The sequence below is a fragment of the Mya arenaria genome, chromosome 7 (genome assembly GCF_026914265.1).
Source record: "Mya arenaria isolate MELC-2E11 chromosome 7, ASM2691426v1".
Lineage (NCBI taxonomy): Eukaryota > Metazoa > Mollusca > Bivalvia > Myida > Myidae > Mya > Mya arenaria.
The window spans coordinates 51,309,459-51,330,621 of record NC_069128.1 but is presented as its reverse complement, the minus strand read 5'-3'; the positions used below and the strand labels follow the sequence as shown (position 1 = coordinate 51,330,621).

The 21,163-nt window shown below is 32.7% G+C and overlaps 1 protein-coding gene across 1 annotated transcript; it reads left to right on the top strand.

Annotated features, from left to right (window-relative positions):
* Positions 1-8,251: 8,251 nt before the first annotated feature.
* On the top strand, positions 8,252-20,961 carry LOC128240791 (LETM1 domain-containing protein 1-like). The gene is made up of 10 exons (XM_052957666.1): positions 8,252-8,344; positions 10,170-10,339; positions 11,750-11,862; positions 14,011-14,093; positions 14,402-14,507; positions 16,546-16,626; positions 17,362-17,463; positions 17,798-17,932; positions 18,422-18,518; positions 19,224-20,961. The coding sequence occupies exons 1-10, from the start codon at positions 8,259-8,261 to the stop codon at positions 19,337-19,339; spliced, it is 1,089 nt and encodes a 362-aa protein (XP_052813626.1). The 5' UTR covers positions 8,252-8,258; the 3' UTR covers positions 19,340-20,961.
* The last annotated feature ends 202 nt before the right edge of the window (positions 20,962-21,163 follow it).

Sequence of the window (21,163 nt, the reverse complement as noted above, 5' to 3'; positions counted from 1 at the left end):
ATAGCTGAGAGCGCAAACATTTTAAATGATTGGTGAGTGCTAAAATACGTACTGTGGTCTACTATTTAAGGATTAAAATTCGACATGTTGCATTTTATCGGGGTATGGTATGCAATGAGGCTGTTCAAAATGGGTGGAGTCCGAAGGACTCCACCAACATTTTAAACTGCGCCATTGCATACCATACCCCGATAAAATGCAACATGTCGAATTTTAATACTTATATTTACATTCATTTAAATCTACATTTCTGCTAAAATAAATTGATTATTCAAGAGAATTTTCTCTTTTCTTTCTCTCGTTGTTCTCAACGGTGGGTAAATTAGAACAGCTATCGTAACCTAATTGTATACGACAATGAATGCACAGATGAAAAAGTTCCTTATTTATATGTTTATTTTCTATCTTTTCAAGGTCAAGAATATTATGAAAACGTATTTTTGCATACAATGTGTGTTTTTGGTCCGTTATCGTGGTGTATTAAAACGCAAAAACCCGGGCGTTATCGGTAGAAAACGGTCATTATTCAGTAAATTCACGTGCCGTTAATGCCCGTTTTTTTGTTTTACATATGCACTTTCAGGGCCCGCATCATAACAATGAAGGCTGAGCGACCTGGTTTCTGACCGAAAGTTGGTCAAAGATGCAAACTTTTGCACAAAACATATTTTAGAATATATAATGTAGCTGCATACAAATACCAAAACAGGAAATAAACCACAAAAGTCATATAACTTACATATTTTCTGCTGAGTTGTCTTTTCCTGGCAAGCTGATGTGTTTACCAAATAGTTTTTTCTGCAGTTGTTTTGACTATTAAAAGCAATAAAATATGTCTAAAACGACTAACTCCTCCGAACTTTTAGTTATTTCTGCCGATTTTATTCAGAACATACGACTTATATGGACATGATTCCACTATGTCGTATGCAATGAACAAAGAAATTTCAAATATTTTTTCTCTGATGCTGAAGATGCTGTACATTTTTTCAAGAACATGTTTACAAAATTTTCAGGTTTAAATTAGTTATCAAAACAAATAATGGTTAAAGTAGGACTGAATAGGTAATTAATTGATTACCCAATAGGTATTGTGTGTAAATAATCCCAGTAATCCAGTCACTTTTCGAAAAACAACACTTTCAAAACAAATGAACACTGCAAAAAATGGCGTAGAAACAAAATGCAGCTGCCGAGTTATGTTGCGGCCCGAATCGAGCTTAATTTAAAACTTTTTCAATGACATCACTCATGACGTCATACAAGCACCCGTTATAGAGGTTATTTTGAACTAACTGTTTTTGCATTTTCGTGATATTTAACAGCATTTTTAAATACAAACGTTTCTTCAACTGTTCCATCCATCATGAAATTATCTACATTAAAATCAATCAAATAATCGTTGCTTATTTTGTTTTAACTGCTTTACTGCAGATTACAGTTTTGCATGTTGCCAATAATTGTACTACGATTTCATAAAAAAAATAGTTCCGTAGTAAATATGCCCCGCCCCTTGGAATTATTGCGCCCAATGACAGGACAGAAGTATCGAACAAACGCACGCGATATCGATGGGAAATGCCATTGCACTTTATACAGAAATAAAGTGCAATTGATAAACAACAACCATCGTTAAGGAATGAAGTGTGAATGTAAATATTGTCTAATAAGGTAGAAGTATCGTGTTTTCTGCCCCTTTCTTTCAAGTTAAACTCAGCATCCTTCATACGGACCATTGTTTTCGACATTTATTCATCCTTTTTGGTGTATGAATGTTTGAATTAAACCTAAATCTTAAAACATTTAAACAAAAAAAATTGTATACACATAGACACAACATATAATATACAATAAACACACCATAGATAGTATTAACAATGTTGATAGAGAACCAGTACGTGCTTAGTAACGTTTTAAATGGTGAAGGGCAGAACTTGTTGTTGTTACAGTAACCAGGCTTCAAGCTGGGTTAGCGTGCCCGGAAAATACGTGGTGTTGACTCACATATGACCTCAATAGCTTAACCACCTACGGTGTATACAGCTTCGCATGCTCCGGTCCGTGGTCTAGAACCAACCCGTTTGCCATGCCAACCTGTCAGCACCCAGCAGGTACACTAGTGACAGACAGTCATATACTGGAAACAAATGATTTGACGAATCTATCTGTTTTCAGTTTGTCAGTTGTAAACCAGTAATTTACCAATATAATATAATATAATGCACGACATTTCCTTAGGATCACCTGCAGCCAAGTGTACAAAACTGATTACTGTGGAGTGGCGCTTTTAGGTCGTTTTATTATTATTATTATTATTATTATTATTATTATTATTATTATTATTATTATTATTATCATTATTATTATTATCATTATTATTATTATCATTATCATTATCATTATCATTATTATTATTATTATTATTATTATCATTATTATTATTATCATTATTATTATTATTATTATTATTATTATTATTATTATTATTATTATTATTCAACCCATAAACACACAAGATGATCAAAGAGACACTCTTATTCCGAATCAATATATACACCTCTATAACAAACATAAATTTTGAGTGGTAAACCTTTAACTACTTACTAAATAAAGCATTTATGGAATATATTAATTACTGCTTACAAGATTGTAACCGTGTGTTTAATAGCTGAGAGCGCAAACATTTTAAATGATTGGTGAGTGCTAAAATACGTACTGTGGTCTACTATTTAAGGATTAAAATTCGACATGTTGCATACCGTACCCCGATAAAATGCAACATGTCGAATTTTAATACTTATATTTACATTCATTTAAATCTACATTTCTGCTAAAATAAATTGATTATTCAAGAGAATTTTCTCTTTTCTTTCTCTCGTTGTTCTCAACGGTGGGTAAATTAGAACAGCTATCGTAACCTAATTGTATACGACAATGAATGCACAGATGAAATAGTTCCTTATTTATATGTTTATTTTCTATCTTTTCAAGGTCAAGAATATTATGAATACGTATTTTTGCATACAATGTGTGTTTTTGGTCCGTTATCGTGGTGTATTAAAACGCAAAAACCCGGGCGTTATCGGTAGAAAACGGTCATTATTCAGTAAATTCACGTGCCGTTAATGCCCGTTTTTTTTGTTTTACATATGCGCTTTCAGGGCCCGCATCATAACAATGAAGGCTGAGCGACCTGGTTTCTGACCGAAAGTTGGTCAACGATGCAAACTTTTGCACAAAACATATTTTAGAATATATAATGTAGCTGCATACAAATACCAAAACAGGAAATAAACCATAAAAGTCATATAACTTACATATTTTCTGCTGAGTTGTCTTTTCCTGGCAAGCTAATGTGTTTACCAAATAGTTTTTTCTGCAGTTGTTTTGACTATTAAAAGCACTAAAATATGTCTAAAACGACTAACTCCTCCGAACTTTTAGTTATTTCTGCCGATTTTATTCAGAACATACGACTTATATGGACATGATTCCACTATGTCGTATGCAATGAACAAAGAAATTTCAAATATTTTTTCTCTGATGCTGAAGATGCTGTACATTTTTTCAAGAACATGTTTACAAAATTTTCAGGTTTAAATTAGTTATCAAAACAAATAATGGTTAAAGTAGGACTGAATAGGTAATTAATTGATTACCCAATAGGTATTGTGTGTAAATAATCCCAGTAATCCAGTCACTTTTCGAAAAACAACACTTTCAAAACAAATGAACACTGCAAAAAATGGCGTAGAAACAAAATGCAGCTGCCGAGTTATGTTGCGGCCCGAATCGAGCTTAATTTAAAACTTTTTCAATGACATCACTCATGACGTCATACAAGCACCCGTTATAGAGGTTATTTTGAACTAACTGTTTTTGCATTTTCGTGATATTTAACAGCATTTTTAAATACAAACGTTTCTTCAACTGTTCCATCCATCATGAAATTATCTACATTAAAATCAATCAAATAATCGTTGCTTATTTTGTTTTAACTGCTTTACTGCAGATTACAGTTTTGCATGTTGCCAATAATTGTACTACGATTTCATAAAAAAAAATAGTTCCGTAGTAAATATGCCCCGCCCCTTGGAATTATTGCGCCCAATGACAGGACAGAAGTATCGAACAAACGCACGCGATATCGATGGGAAATGCCATTGCACTTTATACAGAAATAAAGTGCAATTGATAAACAACAACCATCGTTAAGGAATGAAGTGTGAATGTAAATATTGTCTAATAAGGTAGAAGTATCGTGTTTTCTGCCCCTTTCTTTCAAGTTAAACTCAGCATCCTTCATACGGACCATTGTTTTCGACATTTATTCATCCTTTTTGGTGTATGAATGTTTGAATTAAACCTAAATCTTAAAACATTTAAACAAAAAAAAATTGTATACACATAGACACAACATATAATATACAATAAACACACCATATATAGTATTAACAATGTTGATAGAGAACCAGTACGTGCTTAGTAACGTTTTAAATGGTGAAGGGCAGAACTTGTTGTTGTTTCAGTAACCAGGCTTCAAGCTGGGTTAGCGTGCCCGGAAAATACGTGGTGTTGACTCACATATGACCTCAATAGGACAGTAATGGTCCGTACACATGCCCAACGCCCTCTTAATCAGGCAAGACTTAGAGTGATTTATTGATTGCTAATACCGTTGTTTTCATTCATATTATATCATAGTATTTAAAGTATTAATGGCGTAAATTTACGTACGAGCCTAAAGAGACTCTTCACAGAATTCTAGAATGAAAGCATGGTAAAACTATCTTCGACCATAATGGCTTAATTTGTTCTGAAGCTGAAAAGATACATAGATAGATATATTTATTCGTGCATATATTTGTCATAGTTGCATACAAAACATCACATGTAGTTATATCACAGACTGTTTAACAAAGACTTAGGGATGATATCTAAACTAAATCACAACAAGAACAAAAAAAATAATATATTTTTTACAAATACAAATACTTTACTAAAGAGCTAATGAGTGAGACAAATATATAGTAATGTTCCCGGGATCATTTAGTCCGGAGCACGGAAAATAAACATTTCTGTCTCAGTGAACGTTATAAAATATAATTGACTACTTACGGTTTTAATTCGCCGTTACCGCTATTATTTAGGACGTTTTTGTGTATATGTATTTGATAATAATGTTATTGCTTTAGTATTAAAAGTCTAAACCAAGCTGGTAAATATTAAATTGATACAAAAGAAGTTATATTCTTAATAGTTTACTACTTTTCGTTAGATTAATGAACTTTAAACTCCTATACTATTTAATGTAGGTTATATAAAATAGGTTCATCCAAGCGAGTTAGTTAAAATAGATCATTCCGTAGATCATTCCGTTTTGGTCACGTGATGTTGGTTAGAGGTTAATACACGGCGTAGCCCGGCCGTTGAATGATAATTGGCCCGAGTGATACATAATGGCCCGAGACGCAGTATTCTTTTTAAAGTTATCAGCAATCCAGCTGTGCATTCTTATTTCCTTCTTGCTTGACTACGAGGAGTAATCTCACTCCCAAATAAAATTTAGTTTTTGAGAGTAAATCAAACAACATTTTGTTGTCATTTGGTGTTCCCATCAATTTCATTTGTTCGTCTTGAAAATTCCACTACACCTCTATCCGAAATGTTCTGTATGAATCACGGAAATATGTCCTTTCTAGTTCTGGCTTCCATTACTTTATTGTAAATATTCTTTTTTTATGTTTACTTCACGAATTCTGGTTGGGTTTGGATACGGCGTTCTCTTAAGCGAACGCGTCCCAAAAGGTATATATATATATATATATATATATATATATATATATATATATATATATATATATATATATATATATATATATATATATAACGTGTTTGTTGAAGTTCTTTAGCTATATATATATTTGTCTTGAATGTCAAAATTCAATTTAATAAACACGTAGTAGTAAAACGACTGTTTACACTTAGATAAACACACAAACACACACACACACGCAAACGCACACACGTGCACACACACACACACACGCACACGCACACACGTGCACACACACACACACACACACACACACACACACACACACACACACTAAAAATATGTGATGCAAATAATACTCAAAACACAAATGAGAAAACACATTTCAGTACCGCAAAAATACATATTGTTAAAAAGCATTATTACATTTGTTTCATTATGGCCTATAACCAGAATAAATGATCGTTTTGACATGTAAAAATGCTTAGAATAGAATTGTAAGCAAAAACTTATGTCATTTCAGAAAGGTACGTATTAAAAATATAATACGAAAACATAAAGAAACATGAATATAATACATTCATTTAACACATCAACGCTTAACAATACATCATTTTGTACCTAAATCTTAACAAGAAATCTCATCAAAATTGTTTAACTGAGTAAGCAGGACAGTCACACATTTATTTAACACCTTACTCAACATAAACATAATGTATAAACTATACCTGTGGTATGCATGGAATTATGCATACAATTTTTACAACGGATTTTGCGATTGATGATGTAAATAGAACTTTTTGCAGCGGGTTTTAAATGTCTTTTCCGTGTTAGACTTACGTATTTTTTCTGGTAAAACATTCCAAACTTTCCCACTGTAGCATGCAAACGAGTGTTTCTTGTATTGTTTTTTATGTCGAATGTGAGCAATGTCGCGTAGAAGATAGTAATCCATATTTTGTATTGCTAGATATCTTAATAATGTCTCTTATATAACTCGGTGTAAGATTATTAATAGATTTAAATACCATAACAGCCGTTTGATATCTGCAACGGTATTCAAATTGAAGCCATTCTAAAAAAATTAAATATTATGCGATGGCGTTCTAATAGGCTTAAAGAGAATAATTTTTGCAGCTCTTTTTTTGAAGCGTGGTGATTCGTCTCATATGCGTTTGCTTACTTTTCCCCCAAACGCTACAACATGTATTTTTTTCCTTCAAGTATATAAGTTTCATATTGCTATTTTGAATATATCATGTAAACTTACTATGCCAGATGACATCTGTACCAGTATATTATTATTATACTTTGTTGTTAATTCTGCTAAGCTATGCTATGGATCTTGTCAGATTTGTTTGCATAATAAAGTCTTCTTCTTCTTCTTCTTCGTTTGCTTACTTTTCCCCCAAACGCTACAACAATAGCCAAACATAGGAAGTATATACGATTTATAAAACAATTGTCTCATTTGATCCGTTAAAAAGTAATTAAGTCTTTTTAAAAGGCTATCTTTGCAGTTTCTTTCTTGCAGACAAATTCAACTTGCAGAGTCCACGACAATGTTGAATCAGTAACAATTCCAACCAATTTCTTCGAAGTTACATTTTCAATAAGTACTTTGTCTACGAATAATTTGAGTGCACATGCATTTCTTAACTTTGCATTTGAACCCAACATTTGATCATTGCGATACAGACGGAATATGGTCAATGGTTTGATTTTCCGTACAAGTTATACAATGACGACTGTGGGTTTCACTGATGATATAATATGAGATTGGTTTATGAACGTTTTGTTTACTAGTCCTGGTTAATGTAGTTTATAGGTGTTGTAGTTTTCTTGTTGGTACGTTCTCTGGTTTTGGTTAATTAAACATTGATTCTTGAATCATAATTATAATTTCTAATAATTAAGTTTTACCAAATCATCGTTAATCAAGTGTATATATTACTAATTTTATACTAAATCGATCTTTGGGACAAGGCAGTCCGAGAATAGGGTTAATAGTTTAATTGATTAAAGGTAGCGTGGCCAAGCTACCTAGAGAAGAGACCTTACAATATAACACAGGATAACCCATTACATTTGTTTAACTTATTTCCAATGGTTTGTGATATAAAACACGTGCTGGGTAGGCTTAATCTATTTTCTTGCTTACATTTCCATCGCAGCAGTGTGATCGAGACCACTTTATCGAATTAACAGTGGTAACGTTCAACCGATTTTATTTTTTTTATAAATTAAAATACCATGTAAGAAACGTTCCAGAAAGTTTAGTGCACTAGTAGAATTTTCTTCCCATACAACTCGTTGGGGTCGTGAAACACTGAAAATAAGAGATTTTTCGCGTGCAAAATTATTCAATTGACATTAGAATGTAAATGTTTTTTAGTGGCCATTAACCTCAGCGTTTGATGTAATGTTTCTTTTTGGTAAATTTTCTTTTTGGTAAAAATCTATTTCAAACGTCTGCAATGTTATGATAAATATGCAAGCGTTTTGTTTGAGAACTGAGTATATTTTAAGAAATGGGCATAAATTAAAATGCCTACGTTGGCATCCAAGGTAAGTTATTTTAATTATTGTGAACAATAATGCAAGTGTCTAATTCTACTTCAATGTACGTGCATTCGCACATCTAACGTATGAATCTGTCAATACATGTTCGTACCTAAATTGTTCGTACCATAATTCGTCCAATTTGTAAATGTGAAATTAAATCAACTACGTGTACTTTCTGTAAAAGATACTCAAAGAGACTGAAATCTGAACTCATGCATAAAGAAAGGCACATTACAGTATTATGCCAGATAATGATTCAATGTGTGAAAATCAAGCTAACTTTACGCTGATACAGTTGTAGTCCATGGGGCTACAGTAGATACTTTTAGACTTCTGTTGCCCAGGTCAGATTTCCAAAGCCCAGCAGTTTACAAAAAAACATGGAATGAGTACTTTTTAAGGTTATAGAAACAAGGAATGATATGGAAACTGTACAGCATTTTTATTTGATTCAGTACAAAATTGCCATAATGGTGGTTGGCGTGGTCTGTCTACATCAGTGGTCGAAATTAACACAAGCCCACAATCCCTGCACTGGTAAAATGTCTTTCGGGCTTGTTCAAATTCTGACTTTTATATAGCGGGGCTTGTTCAAAAATTTGATGCCAAGCAAAAGTATAAGAATTCGGGCTTGTTCATCCAAATGTCTAATTTCAATGACTGCTTCATGTGTTAAAAGGGAGTGGAAATGTTGGTGTAGTAAGTGGGAGTGATGGTCCTGTGTTAGAAACAGGATTTTACTTACATCTTATTTACTTTTTTCGGTAACTACATTATCAAAGTTTATTTAAAAAAACAAATCCAAACATCAACATCTCACTAAATCAAAAAGAGTAATGACAGTTGCTAATACCATATCGGTCAATTAAATATTTTCAAGCAGTACAGTATTGCAGATTACATCTGTAATGATGAGGAATAAACGTCATCTAAGATAAACACTGACCCAAATAATTTTTTCAACATGCCCCATGATTTTATCGCCAGTCGGGCTATCTTAAAGGATTGTTTCGTAGCATGGGTCATATTTTGTCGCCTCAGGCGATCGACTTACATGCTTACACGTTTATTTCGCACCTTGATGAGGGGCCTAATACTGCAATGTAGTCCGACCTACGGTTTGAATATCTAACCGCTCCTGCCTTCTTTTAACTGGTTTGACACTTGCAGCTGTCAGGGCAGACAGACTGAAAGTATTCGGAATGTCTGTGTATATCATATCTACACACCAGCTGTCGAAGTTTGCACCGGTAAGCCCACAAGCCTTGCACTGGTAAAATGCTTTTCGGGCTTGCCTGAATTGTAGATTTTATATCTAGGAGGGCTTGTTGACGGGAGCAGGACTTTTCAACCCCAAGACTTTTCAACCCCTTCTCAAAACGAAGACTTTTCAACCCTTAGACTTTTCAACCCCTATTTCAAAGACTTTTCAACCCCTACCTGTTTGGACTTTTCAACCCCTATATCAAAGACTTTTCAACCCCTAGTTGACATATTTTAATAGCAATATTGAAGACTTTTCAACCCCTATATCAAAGACTTTTCAACCCCTTTTATTTTTTGTCAGCCAGGTGTTGTCTTTATTATTTTATTTTTTTTTGGCAAGAAACTTAACAAATTTCACAAATTGTTTTTGAAAAACAATTAAAGATTTGTTAGTGTTATTTGTTACTCTTTACTACAAAGTATTGGATAAAATTGAGACAAAGGTGTTGCATTAGATAGATGTACAGCACTACTGTTTAAGGGGAACAAGAGAAATAATTTTTTATTTGCTAATTTATTTTTAAATTTGATTTGTTGCAATATTTTATTTATTCCGTTTCAGCCTGCGATGTTTGAGCACAGATCCACCACATGACCCGAAGGACACGATTGGTCCTCCAACGAAGCTGTGGAGATATGTTGTTAAAAGTCTCAAAAAACTGGTGGAGACCTCGGAGAAAAAGCTAGAGAAAAATCTTCCAAAAGTCTACAAAGCCTATGAAACTGTAAAATGTAAGACATTATATTTTCTCAGGACTTTTTTTCTGCCCATCTCACTGGTCAGAAAATATTTATCCTATTCCCAAAGCTAAATATGTATATATTTTCCCAATTTAAAAAAAAAGCCAAATGAGATGAAACAGCTCTCAAATAGCCTGGCTCCTCGACTTACACCTTGCCCCTTAGCCAAGGTTGGAAATGCATTTATCAACCTTTATGTGTGGTTATAATATATTTTCAGAGAAAAGTCCCCCATTTTATTGATTTTTCTTTTAATTCTAATAATGCCAATTATAACACAACTTGATCAAGCTCAATTTTTGCAAGTGCTTAATAAATCCCAAATTGACAAACAAGACGTGAAATTTTCATTCCAACTCTTCTAAATATTATTTAGCAAAAGTTTATGATTTTTTGTCTAGGGTCTTTTTTCCAAAAATGGACAGAAAAAGTCTTGATAAGTGTTCTGTATTATTCTCTATGACAACCCATGTACCACAAACTTAAATTCAAAATGTAAAATCTTGCATCTAATATTATCTCTATTTGGTTGCTCAAAGTTTTTTTCATAATTTTACTTGCATTTAAATCTGAAAGCATATATATAAATAACTCCTTACACTATGAAATTAAAAAGGAAAGTTTATTTAAAGTGTAAGGTATAAACATGTGTTACTGAAAGATTTTCTAATGTTGAATTATTTATAAGAAAGTTTATCATTGATTTTTAAAATTAAATAATCAAGATATATATATATCTAAAACAGTGAAGATAATATTCTATCATAATACTGTTTTAAAATCAAGACCATGATTTTGTTCACAGGTTTCTAGTGTTTAGAATTAACCTTGAAATCAGGGTTGAAAGATTTTGACTTATGACACTTTTTAAATGTTTTTTTTACTCCAACTCTTGAATCCGAAAAACAGAAGGAAGTACACTAAATTGAAGAAAAATAACTGCAAACAATTTTTAAATGGGGTTTTAAGCTGCACTCTCATAGATATACCATTTTTACAATTTTTTTCACTTTTTGTCCTGGGAAAAGCAAATTTTTGCGTAAATAGATGCAAACCAATGATTAAAGATTGCTGACAAAAGATCAGATCAAAGATTTTCATATTTCTGTTTGAAAAAAATGGTGTTTTATGGCTTAACTAACTGTTTAAGAAAAATGTATAAAACATAAATTTATGAACTTGAATATAAAAATCTGTGATCTTTTTTTTTTTCAGTAGTCTTATATAACTGATTTCCATGCATTTTCGCGAAACAAAGAATAAAAAAGTTGTCAAAATGTTCATTCTGTGAGAGTGCAGCTTTAAGCGCCATCATCCTGAATCGACAATAATCAGCTATTAGAATCTGTGTGTTCATTCATGTACAATGAATTATATAATAAATTCTTTACAAATGTTTAGGTGTGAGGTTCATCACAGCGGACGCAAAAGTATACTTCAGTGTGACGACAGACCTATGGACGGGCAAGGAACTCCACACATTCACGAGGAGGGAGCTGGAAATTTACCAAGAGGTATGGGGTAATAATTATACTTTCAGTGATTTCCCTGAAAGCAGAAATCCTGAGTTCCTGATGATATTGTTCTGGCTAGGGAACCCTGTTTCCATCTTTCTGTGTCCCTGGGATCCCAGAAATCATAATGTACCAACCATTATATTGAGACCGTATTTCACCTCGTGAAAATCCAATCCAGTCTACCATGTGAATCTCTGTGTCTGACTTTTGTTGGAAAAGCATGTATTTTTGCTAAATACACTAGATAGTTAATTTACTAATTGCCTTAAAACTATAAGCATGTATAATGTGGTTTCTATCACTTATATAAACAGTTACATTTACATTTTAATGTTTCAATTAAACCTTGATTTCATTTAAAATGTATAAATATGAACTTATTTTGAATGTTGTCTTTGAATTTAAATCAGCAATAAATCTGAAATAAATTAAATTTGACAGCTACAATGTGTCCATTTCATCCATACATGGCCCTAAGGCATCACCAATCTCCATGTCATGTGGGGATGATCAAATCCAATAATATTTAAGATTTACTTCGAAAACAACGTTTCTTTATGGAACTTTAATAAGATGTTGCATAAAAACATGTTAAAACACTTTTTGAAAAACATTTTTTTATATTAATCCTTGAATTCAAGCTCATCAGAGATCATTGTTTGTGAAGGGAGTTAACTGTGTCAGAAATTGAGGCATTACATTTATATTCATAAGAGGGATGTCCCAAATAACACCCTAGACACCCTAGACAAATTTTGAAAATTATCAAGTTGTTGAAGTCCTTTTGCTTTAAAACCTTAATTTTCAGAAACTTAATTATGTTATTAAGAATTATATTTTGTATCAAAATTGAGTATTTTGTTAGTCTTTTATTACTGCAGATTGTTGATACATTTATTTTGGCATTATTTTACTATGTTAATACACACATATACATTTATTTCATTAAAATTAATATAAATGAAAGTAAGCATTCTACAGTGTTCACTTTTAACAGAAGCTAGTCCTGAATATGTCAAAACTGATTACTTTGGCTGTTTTATCTAAGTAAAACTTAAATTCCAATTAAAAGCTACAGGTACAATATAGCATCCAATAAGTACAGGCATTATGCTCTTGACAACAGAAACATATATAAGCAATATTTTCAATTGCTTACAAGCTTATCTGCTAGTTTTTGTGTGGATGGAAGATGAAAACAGTGCAAATGCATGCAAATATAATGCCACAAAGATCTTGACATGGTCATTTAAAACACTTTTGTTGACAATAATCAAAGTTTGACCGTTATAATTGTTAAAATTTGAGTAAGAAACAAGCTTATCTGCAGTTTGCATTGCATTATTTATAATAACATACACAAATGAATGATATGTGTAGTAATACTGTATTTATATAATAAATGAACATGCAAAGAAATACCATGCTAAACAGTTTCACTGACATTTGTCACGTTGGTATCAATATTAATATTGGCATGTCCCATATTGCTGTTACATCTCTTTGGAGTATGAAGAAAAATTTAATACATATTTTAAGAGTTATGTCTTGCTCTCCCTCATAAGATTAGAGTTAAGTCTCTTAATAGCAACAATGAAGTTTCTTCCCTCATAAGAATAAAATAGAGTAATTTCCCTTATAAAATAATATATATAAAAAATATACAAATAAAACAGTTACATTCCTTGTACAGGAAAAAGTCAGAGTTACCTTAAATAAGAATTAAGAAGCTACTTCCCTCAGAAAATCGATACAGAGTTACCTCTTTGATAGGAAAAACTCATAGTAACTTCACTTTTAATTACTTAACAGCACTGAGTTCGGTTAAGGCTAGAATTATCCAAAATGTTTGTTTCCCAGTTGCATCGCAGTGCATACGCAGCAAAACAGGGAACTTAATTGCCAATATGAGCTGCAAACACTTTTACTGAACTCAGAGCTTAAGAACAAAACAGAGTTGCTACCTTTTTTCAGAACAATTTAAAATTGAATCTCTTGGAAGAATAAACAGTGTTACTTTTTATATCAGAATATAACAGAGTGACTTTATTTATAAGTAAAAAAAGGGAGTTACTTCCCTGAAAAGAATAAACCAGATTTATTTCCTTTATAAGAATATAACAAGCTGTTTCCCCTTGTTTGCAGATGCCTCGTGACTTTGTGAAGGTTGCTTTGCTGCTGGCGGTTGCATCCATTCCTTTTGTCGGAAATGGCATTTTTGTCATAGGGTACAGATATTTCATTTGCATTAAAACTTAAATAGATTGGATTCTTTTACTTAATTTTTATGGGATGTAGAATGCTTCAAATTGGAAATTGTTCATGTGTAGTTTATTTATCTAGAGTAACGCAAGATTTTAATACAATCAGCAACAAACATAATGTTCATGAACTTGTTTGGAAAAATATACATTTTTTAATTCATCATTGAGAAGAATCGGATTTTTTGCCAAGATGCTAAAAATGTGAAAACATCAGACAATTTATTGTACTTCCCAGAAATCAATTTTCATAGTTTGTTTGAATTATAACACAGATACTGGTTCCCACATGTGTTTTTCACCCATCACCTGTGGAATGAGAACCAGAAACAGGAATTTGGTCAGATAAATCTCAAACACCGCATCAACCATTACCATCAGGTAATATAGTACAGTGATAAATTATAGATTTTATGTTTTGTCCCACTTAACTTGGTTAAAAATGTGCTATGCCATTACTCATGAATGTGATATACATCAGAACATTAATATTTTGGTAGATTATAAGTTGGTATTAATCAGAGTTAGGATTTTTGATGGTACCTCAGACTTCCCGAAAGTTTAAAAAAAGTGGCAGACATTCGGTCTGACAGACTTTTATGAAAATCTGTCAGACCGAAACAAGAGGAACAAAAACGAAGTAATAACATTGCTTTATTCATCAATAGCAGCATACTTCTAAATAAAGGCTTTATTGTATGTATGAAAATCATCAGTCTGTCAAAATTCAAAAGTTCATCTGGTTATTCAAAACACTCCTCATCAATATCAGGGTTAAAGTCCTGTTTGTCAGGAAGAGTGTTAAATCTCCATTTCAAGTGCCTGATGTAAGAACTTTCAAGCACAGAATCCTGTATTATCTCAGTATCAGACACAGGTGAAAATTCTGAGGCAAGGTCTTCTCTGCTCAAAAACAGTAGAGACTTTTTCAGTGTTGGACAGGGTGACAACCTCCTGTGATGCCAATGGTTCTGGTGTAGTCTAGTCAATTATATGGGCAGGCACATCTACTGATGTTTTAGACTCTGCCTAAAAGTACAAAATTTATCATGGGATGTACAAATTAACTTTTATCAACATGTTTTTTTCCACAAATAAAATGCCTTTCACAACATGCCAAATATTATATTACTGTGGTGAATTTAGATTACACTTTGATAGCTTATATTATGAAATTGTTTTTTTTTGTACAGAATAAATTTATTAAGGTAGAGCTATCTTTTAAAGATAAAGAAGTAACAATTGCCTAACAGCAATGTGTCCATAGCCTTCTGTGGATGGAATGTTATATTTCTGGAGGTTTGAGTTTCACGGTCATCATCGCAGGTTATTTATTACTTGTTTTTCTTTGTCAATAACAAGTCATTTCCTATTTCTTCGCAATTTCACAAAAGAATTCTTAACATTTCGTTTTATACTCATTTTCCTTTCATCTAGCATGGGCACTGTGCAGAAAGCGCGATGAAAACACATGTAATGTTTTTCTAAGGCGCTCATGCTAAAACCCGGTTACCGGGATTTTATGCTAAAACCTGGTCCCCAGAAATAAAAAATAGCCGGACAGTCGGACCGATTTTTGTTCAGAAATCGTCGGACCTGATCAAAATTTGCTGGTCATGTACGTCGGACCGACGGCTTTCGGGAAGTCTGGTACACCTGTTTTAGTTAAAAACAGCTCCTAGGATTTTTGATGGTCTTGGACCCCTGTTTTAGTTAAAAACTGTTTCTAGGATTCTTGAAAGAATGGGACCCCTGTTTTAGTAGGAAACTGCTCCTAGGATTCTTGATGAAATGGGACCCCTGTTTTAGTTAATAACTGTTCCTAGTATTCTTGATAGAATGGGACCCCTTTTTTAGTTAGAAACTGATCCTAGGGTTCTTGATAGAATGGGATCCCTGTTTTAGTTAGAAATTGCACCTAGGATTCTTGAAAGAATGGGACCCCTGTTTTAGTGAGAAACTGCTCCTAGGATTCTTGAAAGAATGGGACCCCTGTTATAGTTAGAAACTGATCCTAGGTTTCTTGATAGAATGGGATCCCTGTTTTAGTTAGAAACTGTTTCTAGAATTCTTGATTGAATGGACTTACTGTTTTAGTAAGAAACTGCTCCTAGGATTCTTGATGGAATGGGACCCATGTTTTAGTTAGAGACTGCTCCTAGGAATCGTTATGGAATAGGACCATTGTTTTATATTGAAACTGCTCCTAGAATCCTTGATGGAACGAGACTCCCTGCTTTAGTTAGAAACTGCCATGGTATTGTTAATGGGATGGGACCCCCGTTTTAGTAAGAGACTGCTGCTAGGAATCTGTATGTTATGGGACCCCTGTTTTAGCTAAAACTGCTCCTAAGATTTTTTCATGGAATAGTTTGATTACTGTTAAAGATATAGTTATTATCATGCTGTTTATTTTTAGGTGTTACGAGAAATTGACCACATTGCATACAGGAATACAGAGGGAGCAATCCGAGACTCAATCATGACCATTTTGGATAAGGTTTGTCTTATCTCTAGTTAATAATATTCTAGAAAAAGAGATATACTAATAAAAGGCATATTGGTCCCTATTACATTTGCATATCTTGGATGTTCACTACATTTCTTTTATTATAGCTTTCTTTTTTGCATATATTGTTTTCACTGCTGTTAGTTTTGCCTACATAGACTATGGTTCTATTTGATTTACAAAAGTAATGTAGCCGTGTACCAGGTTGAAAAAAGACTTTATTCATATGAAGCAATTTTCAATCACTTTTTTATACCTTTTTTTAGCATTTTAATGAAACAAATTATTTAGTTTTATTTTGGTGTTTGGATCCAAATGTGTTTCACTCATTAAATAAAACATTATTTGTGCAACTTGTTATTATATGCTCCCTTTCACCAAAGTTTAACAAATATCCTCTACTTATGTTTAGATGAAACAATTAGCCCTTAATGTCTTTTATTGTCAGAGTCATCAGTTCATCAGACCTACTTCCCGTAAAAATTGTAGCAAGCTCTGTTTGTATTGTAAGATTGAGTTAATTTGGAACACAGTATTATAGCAATGATCAAGATTCACATTTGTCCAAAGGTAAAAAGTAGTCGATGCGTTTCCTTGCTAGTAGAACGTTTCAAAATTCCTATAACTTATAGAGAGCTTGTACAATTTCTTTACTAAATAATATGGAAATTCGGGCTAGTGCTCAAAAATCTTGAATACCTTTTGATTGAATTGCATGTATTTCAGATAGAGCATTCAGGTCACCCTTCACCAGAAGAGCTGTTGTCAGTGAGGGAACAATTTCAGTCAGCTCCCTTCTCCTTAGAATACCTTTCCACTCGCTACTCAGTAAGTTAGTGAAAAAAGTTCAATTTGTATAGTGTGAAAGCATGTAGTAAACATCTCTTTTCAGAAGCCATGCCTTTAAAATTTCGCAAACTTCCCAAACAACCCTAGTACGATTTTTGTCTAGCTAAATGGCACCTGAGTATATATATATTTAATATAGGCCAATCATGGCCATCTGATTTGGATGACAAGTTTAACAAAATATACTTCAGGAAATATGATAGAGAATTTATAAACAAACCACTTTATTATGAGAAGTCTTTTGACATATTTTAAGCATTAAATCAATTTTAACCATAATATAGTGTTAAGAATGTGAAATCTTCTATTTCAGAGACTTTTATCAAAAGTTAACAGTTTGCGTAAATCACGGGAGAAACTTGAACAAGATTGTCTGATAACATTACATATAGATCGCGCTATGGTAAAGGAGGGAATAGATGACATGCAGGATACAGAAATGTGCAGGGTATGTGGTTTAATCACTATTGAAATAAGAACAGCAGTGGCTGATCACATGACAAATAGATTAGCCATCTTGAAAGGGACCGCTGGATGAAACAATTGCAAGAAAAAGGGATAATTGTCAAAAACGTACATAAAATTCATATCATTCATATCGTTGTGTACCACGCATAGAAACAGTCTTATTGATGTATCACTTCGCTTGCAACACATGTATTTAATGCAGTTTTTGCGTATTTTCACAATTTGAAATAAACTGTGTTAAAATCCAATTAATTTAAAAATAGCGACCATATATTCATCTGTACTAATCACTTGACTTTCATGTGCTAAATAATCACGCTATAATCTGGTTTGCATGTTTCATGTTTTTTCCATATCACAATCATGCTGTATTTTAAATATTATGATTTTAATTCGAACTAATTTTAAGTCCTGGTTATATTATCATTTTTATTATTGTTATTATTATACTAGTGTTTTATATATACAGGCATGTCTTAAACGAGGGTTAAATCCATATGGTCTTTCAAGAGAGGAACGGATCAAATTTCTGCAGGCATGGACAACTATATCACAAAATCTTGATGGTATGAATACGCCTTTATTTTTTGTACCTCCATACTGAGTATATGAATATTTTGGGGATTATGGTATGCAACCATTAAAAAGTTTAGAGAAGAATTGCCAAAGAGCCTTTATCGAAAACCAATTTTGAACATGTATTCCTTTACCACATTCAATGGTAGCCCTTGTTATTGTCTGAAATCATATGTTTTCATTTTTAGCTCGTCTGTTTTTGGTATAGCAAGGCCAATAATTCGGTATTTAATAATTGTTGATTTATGCCCCTTTTTGTCCTAAAAAGCATTTGAAATAAAACCATTTTTAAACTTGCTTGCTGGTATATCATTTAATAATGAGGCCCAGCATACATATATGCTCAAATGATTGGTCATAAGGAAGTTATAAAAGGTAAGGAAAAGACTTCGTTCATTGAAATTCAACTCAAACACAAGTGAAGTGATTCGTATTTCTTAGAGAAAGGGATGTCATTACCTTTTTACCAGTCCAGTTTTTCTCACATATGAGGTGCAAATAAGTTTTCATGGTATGCAAATAAATGTTTATTTTTTTCAGAAAAGTGTCTGTCATTTCTTTTTCATTGTCCAGTATTTCTTGCGAAAATTGATGCACACAAACTCTCATTACACAAACTTTTTGTTTAATATTTTTCAGAGAAGGGTTGTCGTTACCTTTTCATTATCAATTATTTTGTTTATTATTTTTTCCAGAAAAGGGGCTGTCGTTACTTCTACATTGTCCAGTATTTCTCACATACAACGCACCGACCAACATTAACCTTATGAAAGGGAAACGGTACAAATGGCGGAGAATTAGTCCAGTGTGATGTGATATGTACAATAGATATGCACTTAAACTCTTCCATTTGAAGTGCTACACCTGTGGAAAATATTCAGATGTTTTTGAGGTTGTAGTGTTCTGACATGAATAAATGTTTTTAAGGTACAGACAGAAAAGTAGCAATTCATAGACTAGTCTTGTATGTTTGTTTTATAAGCAATGTGTGTACTAAAATTGTATTCCATTTTCATTGCAACTAGCCTTTAAAAGATGTTAATATTAACTTCTTAAATTTTAAGTCAAATCCAATAGCTTGATATTGGAAAATTAAATTGTACATGTTATGTATGTTTTTGTTTATAAAAATAGATGGAATAGGTTTTAAAATTAGATGTTTATTTTTTATATTGAGAACAATGGTAACACACACATCTGATGTTACATATATGTTAGTTTTTAGCTCGACTATTCGAAGAATATGGAGAGCTATACTACTCACCTTAGCGTCGCTTTGGCGTCACACCTTGGTTAAGGTTTCGCTTGCAAGCACACATAGGTTAATATCTCATCAACTACTTATTGCATTTAGACTTGATACAATGCTACTCAACCATCCAGCCTACTTAATTAACCAAGTGAAATAACTCTAGTTTGCATTTAATGCAAATAATTGCCCTTTATTATTCGACTTAGAAATTCTGGTTCAGGTTTTGTTTGCAAGCACACATAGGCTAATATCTCAGCAACTACTTGAAGTATTGCATTTAGACTTGATACAGTGGTACTCAACCATCCAACCTACTTAATTAACCAAGTGAGATAACTCTAGTTTGCATTAAATTCAAATAATGGCCCCTTTTTATTCGACATAGAAATTCTGGTTAAGGTTTTGCATGTAACCACTTTTAAGTCAATACCTCAGCAAATACATCATGTATTCCATTGAAACTTTACACACAGGCTCCCAACCATTTAACCTTCTTTTTTTAATCAAGTAAGATAACTCTATCTTTCATATTATATAATTTTTGCCCCTTTGTTATGCGACTTAGAAATTCTGGTTAAGGCCTTGCATGTTAGCACACGTAGGATAATATCTCAGCAACTACTTGATGTATTGCATTGAGACTTTATACAATGGTATTCAACCACCCAACCTAATTGAATAATCAAGTTAGATAACTGTGTTTTGCAAATTATGGCCCTTTATTATTACACTTAAAAAATCTTGTTAAAATTTTGCATGTAACCACATTTATGTTAATATCACCGCACATCACGTATTGCATTGAAATCTAATCTTAAAGTGATCCATGCATGTTTCGCCAAAACTTTTCAATCCTTACACTGAAAAGCGGCGGAATAGTCGAGCGCGCTGTCTCTGTGACAGCTCTTGTTATTCTACAAATTGTTTCATTTTAACAACTTCTTTCATTATGCTGATATTGTCAACTTTGTTGTTAATTCACGTGACACTGAAACACCCTGGTATAAATATGAATATGATTTAAACCAGATGAATCAGTCCAGGACGTCATATGGCGTATTTCTCTTTTTTGAATTGTGTGCCCTTGAACATTTTTACATTTTGTTCTGTTCTTTGTTGTGTTTGTTACTGCCTGTTGCGTATTGATAATTAAAACCGCCTTAAAAAGGTGATTTATTTTACACGTTTGTTTTTAATATTCGAATCAACATCCATATCATCACCTTGGATAAAAGCTGCAAGACACTGTACATTTATTGTTTTGAATCATTTTAACGTTTTGTTATGTTTTAGCCTCATTTGTTTTTCGCGGAACAAAAAAATGAGGTATTATCGACGTTGGCGTACGTGAACTTCAACCATCATAATAACTCGACAAACGTT